The sequence below is a fragment of the Astatotilapia calliptera genome, chromosome 14 (genome assembly GCF_964374335.1).
Source record: "Astatotilapia calliptera chromosome 14, fAstCal68.1, whole genome shotgun sequence".
NCBI classification, from domain to species: domain Eukaryota; kingdom Metazoa; phylum Chordata; class Actinopteri; order Cichliformes; family Cichlidae; genus Astatotilapia; species Astatotilapia calliptera.
The window spans coordinates 36,859,837-36,881,625 of NC_137435.1; the positions used below are offsets into that span (position 1 = coordinate 36,859,837).

At 40.5% G+C, this 21,789-nt stretch overlaps 1 protein-coding gene across 4 annotated transcripts in view; it reads left to right on the forward strand.

Moving 5' to 3' along the window:
- The window catches only part of nf1a (neurofibromin 1a), a 133,939-nt gene that overhangs the window by 68,307 nt on the left and 43,843 nt on the right, over positions 1-21,789 (forward strand). For 3 of the 4 annotated variants that reach the window (XM_026191694.2, XM_026191695.2, XM_026191696.2), the window contains exons 30-35: positions 1,808-1,870; positions 5,910-6,068; positions 7,150-7,247; positions 8,387-8,533; positions 8,636-8,782; positions 12,724-12,834. In XM_026191694.2, the coding sequence (XP_026047479.1) occupies positions 1,808-1,870; positions 5,910-6,068; positions 7,150-7,247; positions 8,387-8,533; positions 8,636-8,782; positions 12,724-12,834 (725 nt within the window). The remainder of the gene's footprint in view (positions 1-1,807; positions 1,871-5,909; positions 6,069-7,149; positions 7,248-8,386; positions 8,534-8,635; positions 8,783-12,723; positions 12,835-21,789) is intronic. The other variant, XM_026191697.2, reaches the window with a different exon arrangement.

Consider the following 21,789-nt stretch of genomic DNA (forward strand, 5'->3'; position numbering starts at 1 on the left):
AACACAGATGTTTGGTGGGTATGGTGTTATGGAGAGGAATGGAGAATGGCAGATGGTGGTGGATTTTACAAAAAGGATGGCTGTAGTCAACAGATATTTCAGTAAGAGGGAGGATAGGTCAAGATATAGGAGTTGAGGTCGGTGCACACACATGGTGGGAAAGATGGGAGTGGAATGGTAGAGACCTGCTATGATGTATGGTTTGGAGACAGTGGCACTAAACAAAAATAGGAGTTCGAAGTGAAGATGGCAGAGTTGTAGATGTTATGGTTTCAGTGGGAGTGACCAGAGTAGACAAGATTAGAAAGGACTATCAGAGGGACAGCTCAGGATGAGTGAACGTTAGAGAGGCATGGTTGAGATGTTTTAAAAACCTGCAGAGGGCTAGTGGGTATCTTGGACAAAGGATGCCAGGTGTGCAGGAGAAGAGGAAAACCTCAGAGGAGGTTCAAGGATAGTAGTGTAGGATGACATGCAGAGGGTTAGTGTGACAGAAAAGGATGCTACAGACAGGGTGAGGTGTAGGCACATGATCAACCCTTCAAAAGGGCAACCAAAAGAAGATGAAGCTGTAGATACGGACCAATCAGCAGTTGACTTGTTGATAGGCAAGTGCATGAGTGGAGCCCACCAGTTGGAGACTTGCAGACAGAGAATCAAATATCGCCCAAAGTAGAGAGCACACACTCAATATAAAACAGAAAAAAACACTAAATTACAGGACAATAACACAACATTTCAGGAGATGTAGTGGCAATTGTGCTCTTTCGCTGGGACGATCAACACACAAGCATCTGGAATAAGTCTGACTTTCCCACCACCAGCGCTCCTCTATGAATGTAGCCATTTTTGATTGCTTGAAAATAGTGATGAAAATACAAGCTCACTGTCTATTGGAATATATAAATTTACCATTCATCCCTTTATTCATTGATTCATTTTCTTCAGCTTTTCCACTTTGGGGTAGCATGGGGGCTGCAGTTTGTCACAGGTTAAGAGCATTCATTGGACAGGTCGCAATCTATATCCAGATTAATCCTTAGAGACAACCAGGTCACATTCACACCTATATCCAGTTTTGAATTGCCATTAAACCTAATCTCATGCATGTCTTTGGATTGTGTGAGAAAACCGGAATAACCGAAGGTGCTACAGACAATTAGAGATGGAGGACAATATCTCTCAAGGCCAAATCAAGCAGTGGATTAGGTGTGATCACATCATGGGAGAATGACAACTGACTGCTTTTTATCACAAAGACATGTACCAAATAATATTATCTAATTGCAATTTTCAGTTATATTTGAGTTCAGATGTTCTGTCTTTTCTACCTGGATGTCCCATGAAGCCACGGAGAAATCCAGAATATGCCAACATACCCTCACTATAGTATTTTCCACTCGTAATCAAAAAGTGAAAAAAACAACAACTTTGTCTCAGCTTTCAAGATTTAAAATGATTCGGAGACACACACAAAAAGTCTTTGATTTTTATTGTATCTGCTTATATATTTCATTTCCTGTTCTCCACCTTGGATATCGTGTCACAAGTGTGTAGATACACACATTTGTGTACACCCGTCTGCTAAAGTAAAAGACTGGTAGTGCATGCATTAACACGCTTTATGTGCCCTGAGCAGTGAAACGGCATTTTTTTATTTTTCTTTGTGCTTTCCTAGATAAAAATGTATGTTTAAATGGTTAGGGCTATGCTACCTGTGTGTGTGTGTGTGTGTGCGCGCGTGTGTTGGTGTGTGTGTCTGTTTAGCTGGTGCTGTGACCATATTGTGCTCATCTCTGTTCTGTAGGCTACTTGCCACTCTCTACTGAATAAAGCAACAGTAAAAGAAAAAAAGGAAAGCAAAAAAGCAGTAAGTTTGGAGAATCTATTTTACCTCAGATACTTTTACCCCTAAAGCAAAAAAGCTTTTTTTTGCATTTTATTTCTTTTTGTTGTTTGTTTGTTTTTGTTTTGTTTCTTTTTTTCCGTTTTAATTTGGTTTTTCACTGGAAATGTTTTGTTTTTCCATATTCAGCTTTGTGTACAACCCTCTCTTGAAATCATTGTACTAATACTGGCATCACTTGATGTATTTTTGATTAACAGTTTCCAGGAAATAGAAGCATTCTGTCTTCTCTTTTCTTTCTGGGCTTTCTGTTTGCACTCTAGGTGACCTTTTCTCAGAACATTTCATCTGCACCATCATTGTAATCTTTTAACTTACATCACTTATTTTAGTAAACTGTCACAGATGCACAGCAGCACATCTTGCCTGCTCTGGTGGGGACATAGCCTTTTAAGACTTTTAGATGAAATATTCTGATATATTGGCCTCTTGCTGTAATGAGTTGCATTTCACAGCTGATGTGAAATGCCACCATTATGACAGTATGTCCCCACAGTTTTTTCTTTGTTCGTTTGTTTTTAACTAGAAACTCATCCAGAACCTTGATTCTTTTATTCAAATGTTGGTGCTGATGTGCAGTTTTGTTGCCACTTGTTTATCAACAATTCCTCCATCTCCTCTTCCTTCTGAAATAGTTTACTGATGTTGTTGCATCAGTAGAGCATAATTCTGGGGTTCTGACATGAACTGCGGATTATGATCCACCTCAACCCTGCTTTAAAGCAGTTCTGACATTTTGGTGCAATAATATAAAAGGTATATCATTTTTGGTTTTTGGTCTAAATGTTCTAAACTGTGAAAAAGCATGGTCCCAAAATGCCTGATGACTTTGTTGATAATCAGACTTTTGCTCTACCACTACATTCAGGTCTATATTTAATCTTTAAGCAAATACAGTGACATTCACATACTTATAGACTCTTGTATTAATTACTTTTAAAGTTTTTTTTTTTTTTAAAGGATTTTTGACGATTTTGCTTCATTTCAGCCAGACATGGGGAACTTGGGGAGACTTAGGGAAACATTTCTCTAAGGCGAGTGTCAGTAGTTTCCCCAAACTTTGAAGTGGAACATTTTTGCTTTTGCAGGCACTGGCTTTACCTACAGGAAGTTGTGCATCATTTACTCTTTGCATCTAGGAGAGCAGCCACTAACTTTCTGTGACCTTTTAAAATTCAAAATATCAAAGTAAAATACATGAATTACAGCAGGCAAACATAAAACTTTTTACATTTTAGAGCTTCTTGGTTTTATCTATACCGTTCTGTCATAAATAATTCACCCTTACTTACACGGACAACAGTGTGGAGATACAGCTTTGTTAATGTTTTAGTTATGAAGCCCCTTGAGTTGCTATAAAAAATGCTTTTTATCAACTGTCATCTTTGTATTGTGATTGTTACTTTATTATGAACTACCAAGAAACCTAACTTGCCAATAATAGCATAGTCCTTTTCAGGACATTTTGCGTATTTTCTGCTCTATATTTCATTTAACACTGTTTGTCCACAAATTATAAACACTGATTGTAATTTGTAGTCACAAATTTGACCATTTGTAGAGTTTTTGGTCAATTCTAGTACTTGCGGTACACACAGACTTTCTTTAAGGGTTGTTTAAACTGAAAATGTTCTGAAATGTCCATTGACTTTTGATCCTCAAAGTTTTGATCTGATACCACAGTCAGTTCAGTGTAGTTGGTTGTTGTGATTATTTAGAAAATGAAAAAATATAAAAAGACCATTATCACCAAGAACATCACTGATAACACCATTATGTTAAGAACATAGACACAAAAGTAGTTCACAAACATCCTAGAAACATTGGTTTATGATGAAGCATGTCCAGGTCTACTATAAATCTTGCTTTGTGAAATGATTGATAGAAGGCTAGGGAGAAAGAGGAGATGAAGCCAAAATTAAACTCTTTGGTATCAGCTCAACCTGCTGTATTTCAACATGTAGGTTTACTTCTTAGGCATCTTCTTCATTGCACCTTTCTGCAGCTCCAATAGTCGGCTAACCTTCCTCCCTACTACCTTGATCTTGGCCTCTAGTCTCCTTCTCTCAATGGAGGGTACTGCTTCTTGTGGCTGTTCATCTCACTGATCACTGCCACTGTAGTGTAGATCAGCTGGTTGCTCTCGGTAATGGTTGCAGAATGTATTGTCCGCGGGAAGTGTATCCTTCAAGCTCGGGTCCTCTACCAGGTAGGTAGGTAGGTAGATATAAGGGACATAGAGAGATCTCCAGCATGTCCTTGGTCTCTGCCCGGGCCTCAAACCATTAGGACATGCCCAGTCAGAACACCTTACCCAGGAACTGAATCTGGTGACTACTCTTACTGAGGCAGCTGGCTAGTGGCTAGCTCTAAGCTCTGGACAGCTTTAGTTTTGTCTGTGTACCTTTGTTGTTACAACCTTTTTTTGGTGGTTCCTTCAATGTTTACTTTGGTTAACTATACCTTAACTCATAGTGAAAAGCTTACATGCAATTGTCATGTTAGTGTGTGGCTGTGAGTGTGCATCTGACTATTTTTCTGTGCCAGTGTGAATGTGTTGCACATGCATTAAACACGCAACATACATGTCATACACGTCTGACCAACTGGTCACCAATCAGGTCCAAGAACATAAAAAATTGACGATATCTTTCCCACCGATTCCCAACTCCTGATGTACATAGATGTTATTGGAAACTGTTCCAGCAACCTGGTTGTGCCTCTAAGTAAATGCTGTTCCAACTTGTATTCCATCTGCAGGGTACTTTTGCGTAGCTTACAACTTTCAGCTGTGGTAGACTGTTGCCTTTAGAGGTCTAGTGCTTAGGCTTTGTTCTTGTGCTGGTGGGATAAGAGCTTCTGGTATCCTTTAGGCTGGACTCTTGTAGTCAGTGGTAGGATTTCTTAATGTCAACAGCCTCGCTATCTCTCGATGGTACATCTTGTGCAGCGGCTTGGTCTTTAATAATAGTTCCTGTGCTGTTCCTCTTCACCACCTGTCTTAATCTACCTGAGGCATTCCTGGACCAGTGCATCTAAGTGTGAAATGTGTTAATGTGTGGTCTGTGTTTCCTCCCGGATTGTGGCTCTGACACTCACTAATCCTTGCCCTCTGTTGCTCATAGCAGGTTAGCGAGTTTTCATGTGTTGTCATCAGTGTCATCTATCTACCAATGAACAGGTCACCCAACGCGCATTTATCATATGCATTTTCTGCATGTAATAAAACAACTGCTGATGGGTGGTTGGAATGAGATGTAAAATAAATAACATAATAAAGTTATAGGTTACCGTCATTCTTTTAGTAACTTAGTTTGATCCACAAGATGGAATAGCTGTCTCTGTCCATAATTGTAAAGCCTTACTGATGATTTTGACGTTTGTGTTGATGATATGGGGTTATAGCCTGATGTTGTAGCTGTGTATATATATTTGTAGGAAGTTTGTATTTTTTCATTTCTTCTTCTAGTAATTGAATTAAAAGAGGCACCACCATCTTATACTTTAATCACAATTCATGGCTTAACATCTGTCATCTGTCTTCTGTCAGTTTGTGTAATCATTTCCTGTTTTCATCTTTCACCAACAGAGAGGAGACAGCTGGGTTGATTGTCATGTTTTTCCTCTCTTGCATGTTTCTTCTGCTGTAACTGGAGTAAAAACCTTTTTCACTCCTGGTACAACCAGAATAAACTCGGATCATGTCCAAGTCTTTTGTCATATTTCTTCCTAGCTAGGCTCTCCTCCTGAGCGCAGCATTTTTTGGCCTGATCATGACTCAGCTCAAATATCTCTGTTACACATATTGATACATGTATATTTTGTTATTATTATCATTCCCTCATTTGCTCTTGAATGTACCAAAATCAACTTTTAATATTGTCTCCTTCCCTTTTTTTCAAACTGGTCCCTCTTCTTATACTTTTCCCTTCTGTTCTGTATTTTCCGTTTGTGTTCGCCAACATTTTTTTTCCCTCCACTCTCTCCATACTCCCTCACACAGGTTGTGAGTCAGCGGTTCCCACAGAACAGCATTGGTGCGGTGGGCAGTGCTATGTTTCTGCGCTTCATCAACCCTGCTATTGTGTCCCCCTATGAGACTGGTATTTTAGACAAGAAGCCTCTGCCCAGGATAGAACGGGGGCTCAAACTCATGTCCAAGGTAAGCTTATTGGATATGAGGGCTGCCATGAAAGTAACCAGAAAAAAATGGTTACATCCCTAAGTCTAGGGATGGGAATTAATAAGAATTTAGCGATTCAGATTCCATTATCAATATCACTTCTTAATTCGATTCCTCCATCCATCCATCCATCTTCATCCGCTTTATCCGGGGCCGGGTCACGGGGGCAGCAGCCTAAGCAAAGAGGCTGCTGCCTAATTCGATTCCTTTCAATTTCAATTCTCATTATTTTCCCACTGGGTTGTTTGAGAGTCAACACCATCCCTAAGCAGCATATTAAAGATATTCGATTCTACAAGAACCGGTTCACAATTCCCATCCCTAGCGACAGCTGAACCCAGCATCTCTGTATGCCAGAGAATTATACCCATTGGCTGGTTCAATTTTGTTTGACACTTTGCATCCTGTGCATATCAACTTTCAGTTTCTTCCTTCTGAATGAAGTCTTCTAGTTCAATGGAGCAGAAGAACAAACCTTTAAAACAGTTTGGCTCCAATAGCCAAACTTTTTACTTATTCTGTGATTTATTTATTTTTTTTCTGGGTTTTTTGTTTGTTTGTTTTTTGAAAATCCACATGAGGATAAGTGACGTACAAGAAGAGATCTAAAGAAATGTATTTTTACCCCCTTTATTTGTATCCACAGGTACAAATAAAGTGTCCTTAACCTAATTTTGTTTGGCAAAAATGCCATCAATGAGTAGGCATCATAGACACATGACTAATAAAGTTTAAAATGTCACTGACTATCTTAAACCTTGTGATCGCGTCTGGTTTAAAAAGAAGCTCCTACAGTCTGGGTATAGAGTGACATTAATAATTTTAGCAGGAGGTAAGTTTTTATTGTGAGACTGAGCACAAAGATAGTGAAACACTGTACTGCATTAAAGAGAAATCTTTTGGCATAGTGTACCTGATATAAGTGTCTGTTCAGATCCCAGTAACCTGTATTTGATATCAGGATTAAACCTGAGGGTAACCATTCTCTTTGAACTCAAGCAAGATCACACAACTCACATAACATGAGCTTATTGTGAATCTCTTGTATTTTTTATTTCAGATTTTGCAGAGTATTGCAAACCACGTCTTATTTACAAAAGAAGAACACATGAGGCCTTTTAATGACTTTGTGAAGAGCAACTTTGATTCAGCCCGAAGGTAAATGCAGGGAACTACTGTTACTGTAAATACTGTTTGTATCCCTATCCCTAGAGATATCCCTGCCCCCTATATAATGGATTGCTGTGAAATTCTAACTTAACTATATCCAGTTAAAAAGTATATTTACTGATATGTTTGTTTGTATTTTTTTGTCAGTGTGTGCTCAAATATTGGACGTTATAGGACTGCTTGTTTTGTTTTGTTTCTTAAATATATTTTAATTAGCCAATATAATATATAATCTGTCCCAAATACCTTCTGGTTAGTTTTCATAGTGCGAGAGGGCTCTGAGACCTGAAAATAGGCGGGCAGTGGTGGGGTCTTGCCCATGGTAGTGAATAGGTAGGAATGGAGAAAAATCATTCTGTGGACAGGCATGTTTTATTTACACAACAAGTTGGCATATCTGTAACTGATTTGATGAGATGGTAATCTGTGTGCCACATGAACATGCAGCCAATCGGTGAGAGACAGATTTCTGGCTGGGTTATAGACATGCATCATTTATTTTTATGTAATGCGTTTTTTTCTGGATTTTTGGCTTATAGTCTGTCTCCCTCCGATAAGTGAAACTGCCATAAAATTTTCAGATGGTTGATTTCTTTGTAAGTGAGCAAGCTTACAAATTCAGCAGGGGATCAAATAATTATTTACTCCAGTGTATGTGAACTCACATGCTGAAACCCTCCTCATATAATACTTTTGTTAGACCCAGAACCTCTGGTATGCTTTTTATATAAAGATACACCAGATGTTATTTCTTTCTGGCAATTAGCAACTTTTTCAGTCTTTAGATTTTTTTCTTTTCCTTGTCGTAATTTTTTGACACCTGCTGCCTGACATGAATCACAGACTCATCGTGGCAATTAATGATCCCCTCTCCTCTCACTAGTACCACCATGCTGACTGTTCATGCTGACTGTTCATCAGTTGTTTGACCAGTCACTAACAAAAAAATAACAAACGAATCAAACATTTTATATCAACAGAGTTTGTGTAGTCAGGGAAACCTGAGCTATGTGGTCATGTGACAGTTCAGACAAACCAAAAACTTTGCAAACTAAATCAGTGAAGTGCTTGCTGTCGTGTTTCTTCTGACCTTAAGTTGAGCTGGCAATCTTCTCTCTCTGCCCCAGGTTTTTCTTGGACATAGCATCTGACTCTCCACCCAGTGATTCTGTCAACCACAGTCTGTCATTTATCAGTGACGGTAATGTGCTGGCTCTCCACCGGCTGCTGTGGAATAATCAGGAAAGAATTGGCCAGTACTTATCCAGTAACAGGTCAGAATTTTGTATTTCATTAAATTAGATTTTTTATTTTTATTTTTAATCATTACATTTTTATTTTTGATCATTAAATCATGAGTCACAATTTTATTTTAGGGACCACAAGGCTGTAGGTAGGCGACCTTTTGACAAGATGGCCACCTTGCTGGCTTACCTAGGACCGCCGGAACACAAACCTGTGGCTGACACTCACTGGTCTAGTCTCAATCTGACCAGCTCCAAGTTTGAGGAGTTTATGACCAGGTAAGATTGATAACAGCTTGTCAACATAATGGTTCTGACTCAATAAGCACTTTGTTCCCATTTATGGGTTGTAAGTCTGTCCATCTTTAGTTTTAGATGCATTAACACTTTATAGGAAGCTTTCATTGTATTCAATTTCAACTTTTATCTCAGTGCATCATGGGAAGCCCTAGCAGCCTAGGCCTTTTGCAACGCAAGTAAAGGAGGATTCAGGGCGACCTGATTAAGCCCTGTCTATTTGCTGTCAAAAAAGAAAGTTTTGAACCAAATCTAAAACGTAGAGGGGGTGTCTGTCTCCCAAATCCAAACTGAGAGCTAGATCCACAGAAGAGGGTCCTGAAAGGTGAAGGCTCTTCCCCCCCCCTTTCTGCTTTTAATACCCTTATAACTTCAAGTAAGCTGGCAGTCTAAGAGCAAAGGATATTCTTCATAAATGTAAAAAGAGACAAAAAATATTAATTAGAGGTTATCCAGGCCTTTAAGACAATCAGTCTGTGCTGTCTGGCTTCATGGGCAGGTAGGTAGAAGGTATGCTATGCTTTCTATTGATGTTGCCTAAGGGAAGCATGTAAATGTAAACAGAACTGGTCCTAGCACTGAACCCTGTGGACCTTAATAATTAACCTTAGTGTGTGAAGAGGGGTAGGGCTGTGCGATATGACCAAAATCTCATCGTCCCGATATAAGACCTCTATCGTCCCGATAACGATATAAATCACAAAAATTTAACATTTTCTGTAAATTCTGTGAATCTCGGGCAGCTCGACTTGCGGGAAGTGTTTCCAGCTGGGTGTCGTGTACCTGGAGTCAAGTATTTTAACCGATGCATGAAATTATGCATGTTTAGACACATGTTGTAACGGCCGCCGTTTTTGTTGTATTTATTACACGGCGTGCTGCAGGGAAAAGCCTGTTCTAACGTTTGAGTCTAAGGTCTATTTTTTAGCACCTGACGGCTCTTCTTTGCTTCTCATCCGTAAATACTCTTCATACTCTTTCGTGTGATTCAGTTTATTTTGAAAAGTCTCAACAGGATCTTGAGCTTTATTGTGAAAGGTTTATGTGGAAAATAAACAAGCTGACGACATCGGCTTGTTTACGACAACGCATAAAAACAGGCGCTTGTCCGTCCGTAGTGTGGCTATATTAAATATAAGAGAAAGAGAAATGAATATAGCCACTACAGTGACCATCAAAACGATGAAAAAATATTGCCGTAAACAGTTTATTTTGCGACACCACGAAACAAACGATAGCATAAAATGAAACGATAGATTTTTTATATCGTCATCCGATATATATCGTTATATCGAACAGCCCTAAAGAGGGGTCCCTATTTAAATGAACAAGGTGAAGTCTATTAAATAGTTATGATTCAAATCACTGCAACACAGTATCTTTCATTCCTATAGCATGCTCTAATCACTGTAATTAAATACTACAGTCAACAGTGCAATGATCCACTAAGGCCGAGCAGAACATACACAGTCCCAATCAAATGTTTCAAACCACTTGAAAAATGCCAGAAAGTCATATTTTGCATGGTTGGAACCAAGAAGAGCTCCAACATCCAACAAGAAGAAATGAGAGTGAGAAAACGTTTTTTTGAACATGCAAGTTATTGAAAACAATGCTTAAACTGAAACGGGCTTTTTTACAGCCGATCAAAAAGGAACATTTCTCCAAGCGGCGAACACGAAGGGTGTCTACTGTCTGGAACTGTTGTCCATTTTTGTAAACTTCCCTTGCCATCCATCCCCAAAGGTTCTCAATTGGATTTAGATCAGGGGAACACGCAGGATGGTCCAAAAGAGTGATGGTATTCTCCTGCAAGAAGTTCCTTGTCCTGCAGGCATTGTGTACTGTAGCGTTGTCATGTTGAAAATCCCAGTTGTTACCACACAGACGAGGGCCCTCAGTCATGAGGGATGCTCTCTGCAACATCTGGACATAGCCAGTGGCCATTCGCCCCCCCTGCACCTCCTGAAGCTCCATTGTTCCACTGAAGGAAAAAGCACCCCAGGCCATTATGGCGCCTCCTCCACTGTGGTGCACAGAAAACATCTCAGGTGGGATCTGCTTGTCATGCCAGTAACGTTGGAAACCACCAGGACCATCAAGGTTAAATTTTTTCACATCAGAGGATAAAACTTTCTTTCACCTTTCAGTGTTTAGTGCTCTCTTTCAGTCTCTGGCATTTAATGAGACAAGACCATTTAAGATCTTTAATGTTTTTGAAGCCATTCGGTCTAAGATGCCGTCTGATGATTATGAGGCTGCAGTCGGCACCAGTAATGGCCTTAATTTGGGTCGAGGATTGTCCAGTGTCTTGACAAACAGCCAATTGGATCCTCCAGCTCAGTGCTGGTAAGGGTTTCTTGGGTCTTCCACTTGACCTTTTTGTTCCTATAACCATCAGGATCATTTAAGAAATTCCAAATGACTGTCTGACTGCGTCCCGCCTCAGCAGCAATGGCACGCTGCGAGAGACCCTGCTTATGCAGTTCAAAAACCCGACCACGGTCCAAAAGGGAACGTTTTTTTGCCTTTGCCATCGTGACTACCTGACAGAAGATGACAATGAATTCACATTTTTGCATAGAGTTTGCCTCTTAAAGGCATGTGGTCCTAAATTTTTAATCAGTTATAAAACAGCCTGTTTCAATTTTAGCATTGTTTTCGATAAATTGCATGCTCCAAAAAATGTTTTGTCTCACTCCCATTTCTTCTTGTTGCATATTGAAGCTCTACTTGGAACCTTGTTAAGATCCAACCATGCAAAATATTATTTTATTTCAAGTGGTCTTAAACTTTTAATCAGGACTGTATATACTGAGGAGAGTGGGACAGCAGGTGGAGCAGAAGTAACAATATTATTAATGGTGTCAAATAACGCCATAGGATTACCTGTTCTATTTGTAACCAAGTGTGAGAAACAGTCAGCCCGTGCATCTCTAACTGAACTGTTGAAAGAAAAGATGAAAAGATCCTTTTGCTGAAGGGGATGAATACAAACTGAATTTTCCTTCACTAGTGCTCACCTTTTCCACAAGAACACTTTAAGAGGCGTATGGTGTTTATCTAATTTATCCAAGGTGACAACTTGGAAACAGGAGCTAATCATCTATGTGAATGTTAATATTTCCATCTGTAAGCAATCCTAAACGGCTTAATAGTGGAGAATAATAAATCACTAAACTTCTTTAAAAACAAGCCATTTGGGTTAGGTTGACGTCCACCTGCACAATAAAACAGATTCTTATTCCCGACTCCTGCATGCACCAAGGAGGGCAATGCTGCGGATGCCAAATAAGGATTCAGGCACAAAATATCAAAACAGGAGGATGAGGTATCTTGACCCATCAGATAGCATGGATAAAGGTGTTCATAAACTAAGGCAGACAGCATGCTGGAATCCAGGATAAAACCCGAGTTAAGGTAGCTGCTCTGTACTGTGTTAGCAAATGGCATTAAAGAAGATAACAGTGGAGGAATTATACCCTTAAGTTTAGTTACAGCGCTATCGGCTGTATTTAAAAGTATTCCCAACTGCTGTGTGATCCATTATTGTAAATTTTATTGTTGTTAGGAAATGATCGAAGGGTTTTCAATGAATACTTTTAAATGTTCGGTTTCCATGCCATATCTCAGAACTAGATGGAGAGTGTGGTTAACGTTGTTGTGGGTTCTTTTACATTTTGAGAGAAGCTAATTGAGTCTAATAATAGATTAAATGCTGTGTTGAGGCTGTCAAAATCATCCACAACAATTATTTTATTTGAACTGAGCACTAAGTCAGATAACAAGTCTGATAAACCTCTGAGTAAGGGCCAAGGGGACAATAGAGAAACAACAAATAAAACTGGTTTGTTATTTTACCAGTTGGGTTGTAACTTTATTTGCTTAATTTACTATCTTCAGCGCTTCTTTTTGTTCTACAGGCATCAAGTACATGAGAAGGAGGAATTCAAAGCCTTAAAGACCCTCAACATTTTCTACCAGGCAGGAACCTCAAAGATTGGAAATCCAGTGTTCTACTATGTCGCCCGCAGGTAGGACTTGGCTTTACTTATTTCTCAATTTAGTAAACTGACAAAATAATAGATAAGAGTGCATTTGTTGTTAGAGACTTTGGTTCATTTTAAATTGCTGTCAAGCAAACCTTGCATTTAAAATTTCCTTTTCCAAAAATGAAATGTGGAGGTTTCAAATTAGTCAGGACAGAGCTATTCTGTAAAGATATATTGTATCTGTCAGAATGTGTGCTGGCAAGTTGGATGAATTATTTCTAGATTAGCCACTAACCACACATCCTGTGTATGGTGTTAGTGTGTGATGTTTCCTGGATACCAGTATGCACCTATCAACAGTAGTTGAGACAGTATCTGCTTCAAACAGATTGGTTTTTGGTTTTTAAAAATAGGACCCTGTTGTGTCAGTTCTGTCTACGATTGGTGCCTGAGCATGCAATGTAAAAACCATTTTGTATCTGCTTATTTGAGTGTCCCAAAGCATTCACAGTATTGACATCCCAATCTTTATTATTATTGAGTGTGCCAGTACAATAGTACTGAGGCATTGTCTAAGGAGCTTGGGAAAAAAGGTTCTGGACTTCTCTAAGTAATTCTTGAAGACGTTTCACCTCTCATCCTAGAAGCTTATTCAGTTCTAAGTGCAATTGTTGGAGAGTCTCAGTATTGAGGCATTTCCGAAAGTTGATTCAGTTCATCTGGACGTAGCACTTTCAGTGGGAGAAATGTTTCGTCATTCATCCAAGTGACTTCTTCAGTCTCAGCTGACTGCAGGTTTCCCCACCCTTATGAACATACATTTGCATGATGAATGAAACTAGCACCACTGGCGAACAATGGGCTGACAGGTCAGTTTCTTGATCATTAATATGCAAATTGTCATGACCATTGATCAGCAACCACCTATCAAAGGCCATTGGTCAACTGCTATTGATCACTGAGGAATGACCATTGATCAATGGTTATGAGTACCATTCAGAGAGAGTGGGAAGTGGCTGCAGTTCTTCTAAGATTTTGAGATTTTCATCAGTAATGGCGGACATTTAAAAGTTGATGTGCAGCATAAACCTTACCAAGCCTTCCTAATTTTTTGGAATCTCCTTATCTGGATGATTGAGCATGCATCAAGAAATACTGTATATTATTTGTCTGATTTATTATTCTGATTATTATTATTTAGTGTGTCAATGCAATAGCATCCAAGAATTATTATTATTATTATTTTATGGTTGGATATTATTATTATTTGTCAGATTTATTATTCTAGTTATTATGAGTGTTTATTTTTGTCTTTCTAAGTGTCTAACTTTGCAATAACATACAATAATATACAGTATGGTTAACAACACATTAATTTTACAATATCCAACAACTTTATTAGATGGTAAATGGCCTGTATTTATATAGCGCTTTACTAGTCCCTAAGGACCCCAAAGCGCTTTACATATCCAGTCATCCAGCCATTCACACACACATTCACACACTGGTGATGGCAAGCTACATTGTAGCCACAGCCACCCTGGGGCGCACTGACAGAGGCGAGATGCAGCTGTTTTCACTTTACAGGAACAAGAGTAATATGGGTACCACAAACAGATGTCTCAATTTAAAAATCTCTGCCACATTATTATATACGCTTGTTTTCACACTACAGCAAGAACCTATGTGTAATGATATTACAGTCATTTTACATACAGTCGAAGGACATATGCACATATCAAAAACACATCAATTTTAAAATGTCTGCCACTTTTTTTTAGTAAATCTGTTTTCACTGAGTGAAGTGATTTCCAACTTTTTAGTGCCACCAGCAGCAAAGAAATACCTGACCGTTCTCTCAAAGCAAATGCTTTGATTTTTCTCTGAGCTACTTGTTATTGATCTGCATACACTGCATGTAGCTCTCTTCACGACAACACAGACACAGGTCGGTTCTTTGAAACGGGCGTTTATTACTTGGGCCTTCTCTCCTCAGCTTCACCATCACCAGTACGCCGATACGCCATTACGCCAATACGCCAATACGCCGTGAGAACTGGTCACGAGCGAACAGTACAAACAATTAGCAACTTTACAGTACACATATTAAGTCCAAACACAAATAAAAAACATTTCTCAAATGACAAATACCTCGTTGGCTGCTTGTCCTGAAAAGAGGTCCTTAAGTCCTTGTATTGCCCTTTCTTTTAGTAAACTTTTAGCTTAAATCGCTTCATGAGAGACATCTGCTCCCTCGCAGTCCATGAAAAGTCTCGTGTGCTCTCGTTAAGGGTATTCTCACGAGACACTAGCTCTCACCTTACACATGTACATTTCAAATAAAGACATTTCAACGCAAACTATATATATTCATGAAATTATGTAACTTAACATTTTAACAGTATTTACACTCCCACCAAAATCACTCATTGACTTAAAATGAGAGATTTTCCTCAATGAAAATTATAAGGAAGTGATGTGTGAGTGTACATTTAAGTGTAGGTCATTTAGCTTTACGTGTGTTTTAGGTGGCCTCAAGTAATGTAACTACTTTGTGAACAGGCCTCTCAAGGAAAACTGATTTAGTGATTGGTTTTCCCTTATCAAAAGTAGTGTCACTGAGCAGAAGCTTTAGCTTTCGCACCTTGCCATCTGCGCTGGGCAGGGCTTCCACAACCCTTGCAAGCTTCCACTGGTTTCTTGGTGCACTGTCATCCTTTAATATTACAATGTCATCTGGTTGCAAGTTTCGTGACAGCTTCTGCCATTTCTGTCGTTGTTGGAGGTTTAGCAGGTATTCTCGTTTCCATCGTTGCCAAAATTCATTGGCCAAAAACTGCACTCTTCTCCACCTTTTGTGCAGATAGAGATCTTCTTTGCAGAATTGTCCAGGGGGTGGCAGAATTACAGATGATTTCATGGTTAGAATGTGGTTGGGAGTGAGGGGTTCCGGACCAGTAGGATCGTGAAGATGCTCGACACTTAGTGGCCTGCTGTTGATTATGGTCATTGTTTCATACAGAAACGTTCTTAGAGTTGTGGTGTCAAGTCTGCTGGCGGACTTGTCGAGCATAGCTATCAGGATGCTTCGGATTGTTCGAATCTGGCGTTCCCAAACTCCTCCCATATGACTAGCTGATGGGACATTCAGCACAAATTCACAACCAAGCGCCCTTGTACGGTCTTGATCCATTCCTTCAAGCAATTCAGAAAGCTCCTTTCTAGCACCAACAAAGTTTGTGCCTCTATCACATCTTAGCTGGCGCACGGGTCCTCGAATAGCTATGAATGATCGAAGTGCATTCATGAATGCGTCTGTTGTCAAATCGTCAAGGGTTTCTATGTGAACTGCTCTAGAACATAGGCAGGTGAATAACAATCCGTATCGTTTCAACTCTCTCCTTCCTTCCTTCACAATAAAGGGGCCAAAACAATCAAGCCCACAATAAGTAAAGGGGGGAGATGTCTCAATTCTCTCTCCTGGTAGATTTGCCATTTGTTGAACCTCAGTTGTTCTTCTGTATCGTCTACATTTTACACACTTGTAAATGTGTGAGGAGACCACACTTCCACATCCTAGGACCCATATTCCGCTTGCGCGCAACTCGTTCATGGTCATGCCCCTTCCTTGATGGTGTATAAGCTCATGATGATGTTTGACCAGCAGAGCTGACACATGAGATTTTTTCGGAAGAATCGCAGGATGCTTTACATCATGGTGTAAGGCTGACTGAGACAGCCGTCCTCCCACCCTAAGAACATTGGTTTCGTCCAGGAAAGCATTCAGCTGGCGTAGCCTGTTGTGCCTGCTCAAAGTGTGTTCCTTCTTGCCTCTTATTTTCTTTATGTCTTCAGCAAAAGCGTCTTCTTGTACGAGTTTGATGATGAAGATCTCTGCTTCTCTTCGTTCTTCAAGATTAGTCGACTCATTAGTTCTCGACTGAAATCCCTTAAACTCTCTGACAAATCTCTTGAGCCTGGCAATGGCTCTCACCACTCTGGACCAGTCAGAAAATTTAGTTAAACGGTTTACCATTGGATTCTGTTCTCTTGCTTTAACTGCATGAACATGTGCTCTCCGAAGTTCAGGATCAGTAGCCTCAACTTCTCCCACCATTCCCACTTCATGTGGGAGATTTTGCTGCCAAAGGAAGTTGGGTCCTTTCAGCCAGCTAGATTCTTTCATTTGAACTGCAGTCAATCCTCTTGAGGCTCCATCAGCTGGGTTGTTTTCAGAGTTGACATGTCGCCATTGTTCAGGTTTTGTGCTAGATCTTATTCGCTGGATGCGGTTGGCCACGAATGTTTGGAACCTTTTAGCATCATTGTTCACATAGCCAAGGACCACCTTTGAGTCAGTCCAGTAATACTCTTGCACATTTTCAATCTCCAGCTCGCCTCTAATGATATCACCAATGCGGACTGAGGTCACAGCTGAAGATAACTCAAGCCTTGGGATGGTTGTTAGTTTGGTAGGGGCTACTCTTGCTTTCCCCAAGACAAGTGAACAACTTATCTGTCCTGTTTCACTCACCGCTCTAAGGTATGAGCATGCACCATACCCTTTGAAGCTTGCATCAGAAAAGTTGTGAAGCTCATATAGTGAGACTTCACCAAAGTTTGATGGAAGGTAGCTTCTTGGAATCTTTAGAACTGCCAAATGAGGCAGATCTTTGAGCCATGACTCCCATTGTGGCTGGATGTGCTCGGGGAGAGGTTCGTCCCAGCTTACCTTGTCTCTACACAGTGTTTGAAGAATCTGTTTGCCGATAAGTAGGAATGGAGCCACGAAACCTAGTGGATCATAGACTGAGGCAACAGTTGAGAGAACGCCTCTCCTTGTCAGTGGGTTTTCTTTTACCACCACCCTGAACTGAAATTCATCCGCCTCAACACACCACTGAACTCCAAGTGCTCGCTCGATATGAAGTTCTCCTAGAGCCATGTTTAGATCTTTGGTCTGAACACATTCTTGTGGTGGAATTGTTGCAATCACACTCTCATCGTTGGATACAAACTTATGTAGCCGTAGATTTCCTGTTTTGCACAGAGCTCTTGATTCCTTTACCAGGCGTATAGCTTCAGCAGTCGACCTTACACTTGTCAGGCCATCATCTACATAGAAGCTTCTTTGGATGAACTTAATGGCTTCTTTGCTGAACTTGCCTTGGCCTTGTGAAGCTAGGTATTTCAGTCCAAAGTTGGAGCAACCGGGGGATGAAGCTGCCCCAAAGAGGTGTACCTTCATCCTGTACACTGAGGGTTCAGAATCCAAATCACCTCCATCCCACCAGAGGAACCTGAGATAATCTTGATGTTCCCTTGCAACGTGGAACTGGTGAAACATTTTTTCGATGTCGCACATTATGGCTATAGGACCCTTTCTAAATCGACACAACACACCAACTAATGTGTTAGTCAGGTCTGGACCTGTCAAGAGATGGTCATTTAGAGAGGTTTCTTGGTAGCGTGCCGAACAATCGAAAACCACACGGATCTTCCCGGGCTTGTGGGGATGGTAGACACCATGGTGCGGTATGTACCATGCTGGCTGGTTGTCTAATTCAGACTGTGGCACCTTCTCAGCATCTCTTCTACTTATGATTTCATTCATGAAATTGACATAGTCCGTGTAATATTGTTCATTTCTCCTCAGTCGACGCTCTAATGAGCTGAGCCTGTGAACTGCACACTGTTTATTGTCTGGAAGATTAGGTTTGTCTGTCTTGAAAGGAAGCGGAAGTTCATAGTGGCCATCTTCCTTCTGTCTTATTCCAGCTTTCACTTTAGACAGAAAGAGGAGGTCCTCCTGAGAAACTGGATTATCATCTGTTGAGTGATCTGTGAAATCTGATTCAAAAGTCTTAATTATGTCAAGTGGGTTGATCTCTTTGACTTGAGTCCTGCACGCAAAGTGCACTTCCTTCTTTAGCTGAACTGATGGATGCACAGTTGGTGTCACTTGTCGTACTATGATTCTATGACTGAATCCTATTGGATCGCTGTTGTCGCTTGCTGAATGTGAGCAACCAACAATGCTCCAGCCCAGATCAGTCCGCTGCGCATATGGATGATTTTCGTCACCAGACAGGATCTCTCTTGGGAGGAGGGCTCGTTGACAGTTGTAGCCTATAAGAAGGCCTACTTCGCAATCCAACTGTGGTGGAATCTTTTCTGACAGTTGCTCTAGATGTGGCCATTTTAGAGCTGTTTCAGAGGTAGGAATGTGCAGCCTGTTTACTGGAATAAATTCTCTTGTGAAAACAGGTGGTAGTGGAATCCTTTTCTCTGAGTTGTATCCTCTCACTTGTAGACCTGTCATTTTCTGACATGGAATAACTGTCGACTTGGCAGACATTGTGGACAGTCGCAGACTGACATTCTCTCTGTTTATGTTCAGGCCTTGAGCTACTTCATCTAGTATGAAGGTGGTATCACTCTGTGTGTCTAAGAGTGCATAAACTAGCAGTTCTTGATCTGGCTGCTTAATAGATGACACCCAGACTGGCAAGATAGAAGATGTTCGTGTGCTTAGACCCTCTTGAATAACTCTGTTGGAAGTGGCTGTTGCGGTCCTTTCTGTGGTGTCTGCCTTGTCCTTTGAAATTTCACTTGCATTTAGGTGGATTGGCCTTTGACGTTCCTTGAACTTATCGTCATGCAAACATGTTGGGTGTCTCTTTTGGCATTTCTCACACGTGCTTTTGTTATCACATTTTCTTGAGTGATGACCGGTCTTCAAACATCCAAAGCAAAGCTTCTCTGTGTGTACAAACTTAACACGATCCTGAACTGTCTTTTCTGTGAAACTTCGGCATTTGTCTAGGATGTGTCCTGTCCTTTTGCAGAAAACACATGATGTAATACTGCTCTGTGTTGTAGTTGTGGTCAGAGTCTTTGCTTGAACTATTTGGCTTCGTAGATGCCTTGGTTTCTCGCTTTCAACACTCTTAAGTGCTTGTATTGAGGAAATTGGATCGCAAGCAAGATCTGCTTCCTTTGATAGGAAGTCAACAAACACCTTGAATGGTGGGTACTCAGCTTTCACTTGTCTGACTTCCATCACTTTGCGATTCCAGCTGGAAACCAACCAATCTGGCAATTTCAGCAGAATCCTCTGACTCTCAACGCAGTCATTCAAGACCTCCAGCATCTTGACATGAGACATGGCAGCCTCACAGCTCTTGAGAAAGTCTGCAAATTCTCTTAGGTTCTAAGGATGCTTGCGAGCTATCTTTGGCCATGCATGCAGCTTGTCTCTGAGTGACTTCCCAATTAGGAATGGGTCTCCGAAACGTTTCTCTAAAAGCTTCCAGGCTGAGTCATATGCTGCTTCTGTGCCCAATAGAAGAAATCCTTCCACGGCCTTCTTTGCTGTGCCACCTAAGTACTTTCTTAGGTAATACAGTTTTTCATTCTTTGGGATGTTCTTCCTTTCTATTAATGTTTCAAAGGACAGTTGCCAGTCTTTGAACTTCAAGGGATCTCCTGTAAACACCCCAGGCTCTGGTGTTGGGAGCCGGTTTGCACTCATAGCTTCTACTAGTGCATTGACCAGATCTAAGCTATTCTGCTCTTGAGGCCTCAACACTGAGGCTGGAGGAGACTGAGGTAGCTGTTGTGGACAAGGAGCTTGACTTGTGACTGCTAGGGATTGAGGAATAAATGGGGGACTTGATGCATTGAGAGAATGGGTTGTGACTGGAAGTACTGTGGAGTCAGCGACTCTAAGCTCTGGCAGTACTTCACTACCATACAACAAATCAGTTGCTTCTATGTTTTCTTCAGCTTCATCATAGACCCTCACTCGAGCTCTAGCAGCATTTAGCTTCTTTACTTCTTCTAGGCGTGCAAGTTTTCTACGTTTATCTTGGATTGCTTGCTGTCTGGCTAGGTTCTCAGCCTCTAACATTTGAAGTTCTGTTTCTTCCCTTTCTTGCTCCTCCAACACTGCCAAGACTTCCTGAGTTGCAGCAGCTTCAGCTACAGCCTCTATTCTTTTGACAGAGTGGCTGCTAGAGTGGGTAGAACTACATCCTTGACGAGACAGTGGTCTAGAAACAGAACCTGTTGAGCCTAGAACAGATCCAGCATCAGGCCAAGACTCTTCATCTTTATCTGCTTCATGACCTTTAAGCTGTCTCTCTGCTCTTTGAATAATAAATTCTGAGAATGACATGCATGTATCAACCCTGCGCCGCAGGTCTGGTTCAGGGGTTTGCGCTTGACGCAGCTCCTCATAAACCACCTTTACATCAGAACAGGTGCTTTTGATGTTCTCAATAAGCTCAGTTAACTCATCCTTAGAAGCATCACCACTTAATAACTCTTTGCCTATTCGTGCATGACACCTCCACTTCTCATAGATGATTTTGTATTTGCGTTGAATGTGCTTCAGTCTCTCATCTTGGTATGCTCTTCCCCTTTCTGTTAGGGTACGCGCCCTCTCACTTCTTCGAAGCCCCTCTAGTTCTGCTGCAGATTCAGTGACAGTAGCTTCAGCTTGAGCGGATTGTTCAGCATCTTTATGGCAGGTCTCTCTGCTTATGTTAGACATGTTGAGATTATAGCAGTGTGATTGTGCAGCTATTAAACTTCAACTAGATTTCTTCTGGACTATGTGTAAGTGAAAGTTGCAATAAACTTAATTTGAATTAAGGTTCATAAATGTACGTATGAGTCTTCCAACACACTGTTGACTTCAATACTGAACTTAAGTTTCAAACAGACAAGAACAACAAAAATCACCTTATCACAAATATACAATAACAGTGTAAATGTACTTAGAAATACCTTAAATCCTTATCATTTACATTACTAAAGGTTTTCAAGTTTTCACATCAGTATAGTACCCCTTTAAAATTCACATAAGGTGCCCTTTAAACTCAGCAAATTTTGTATAACTCAAAATTACTCATAACCTGTGAGCTTGTTAAATATTTACTTGTTTGTTCTATAAACCTTGTGATGTACAACAACTATAAATGCAAACACATT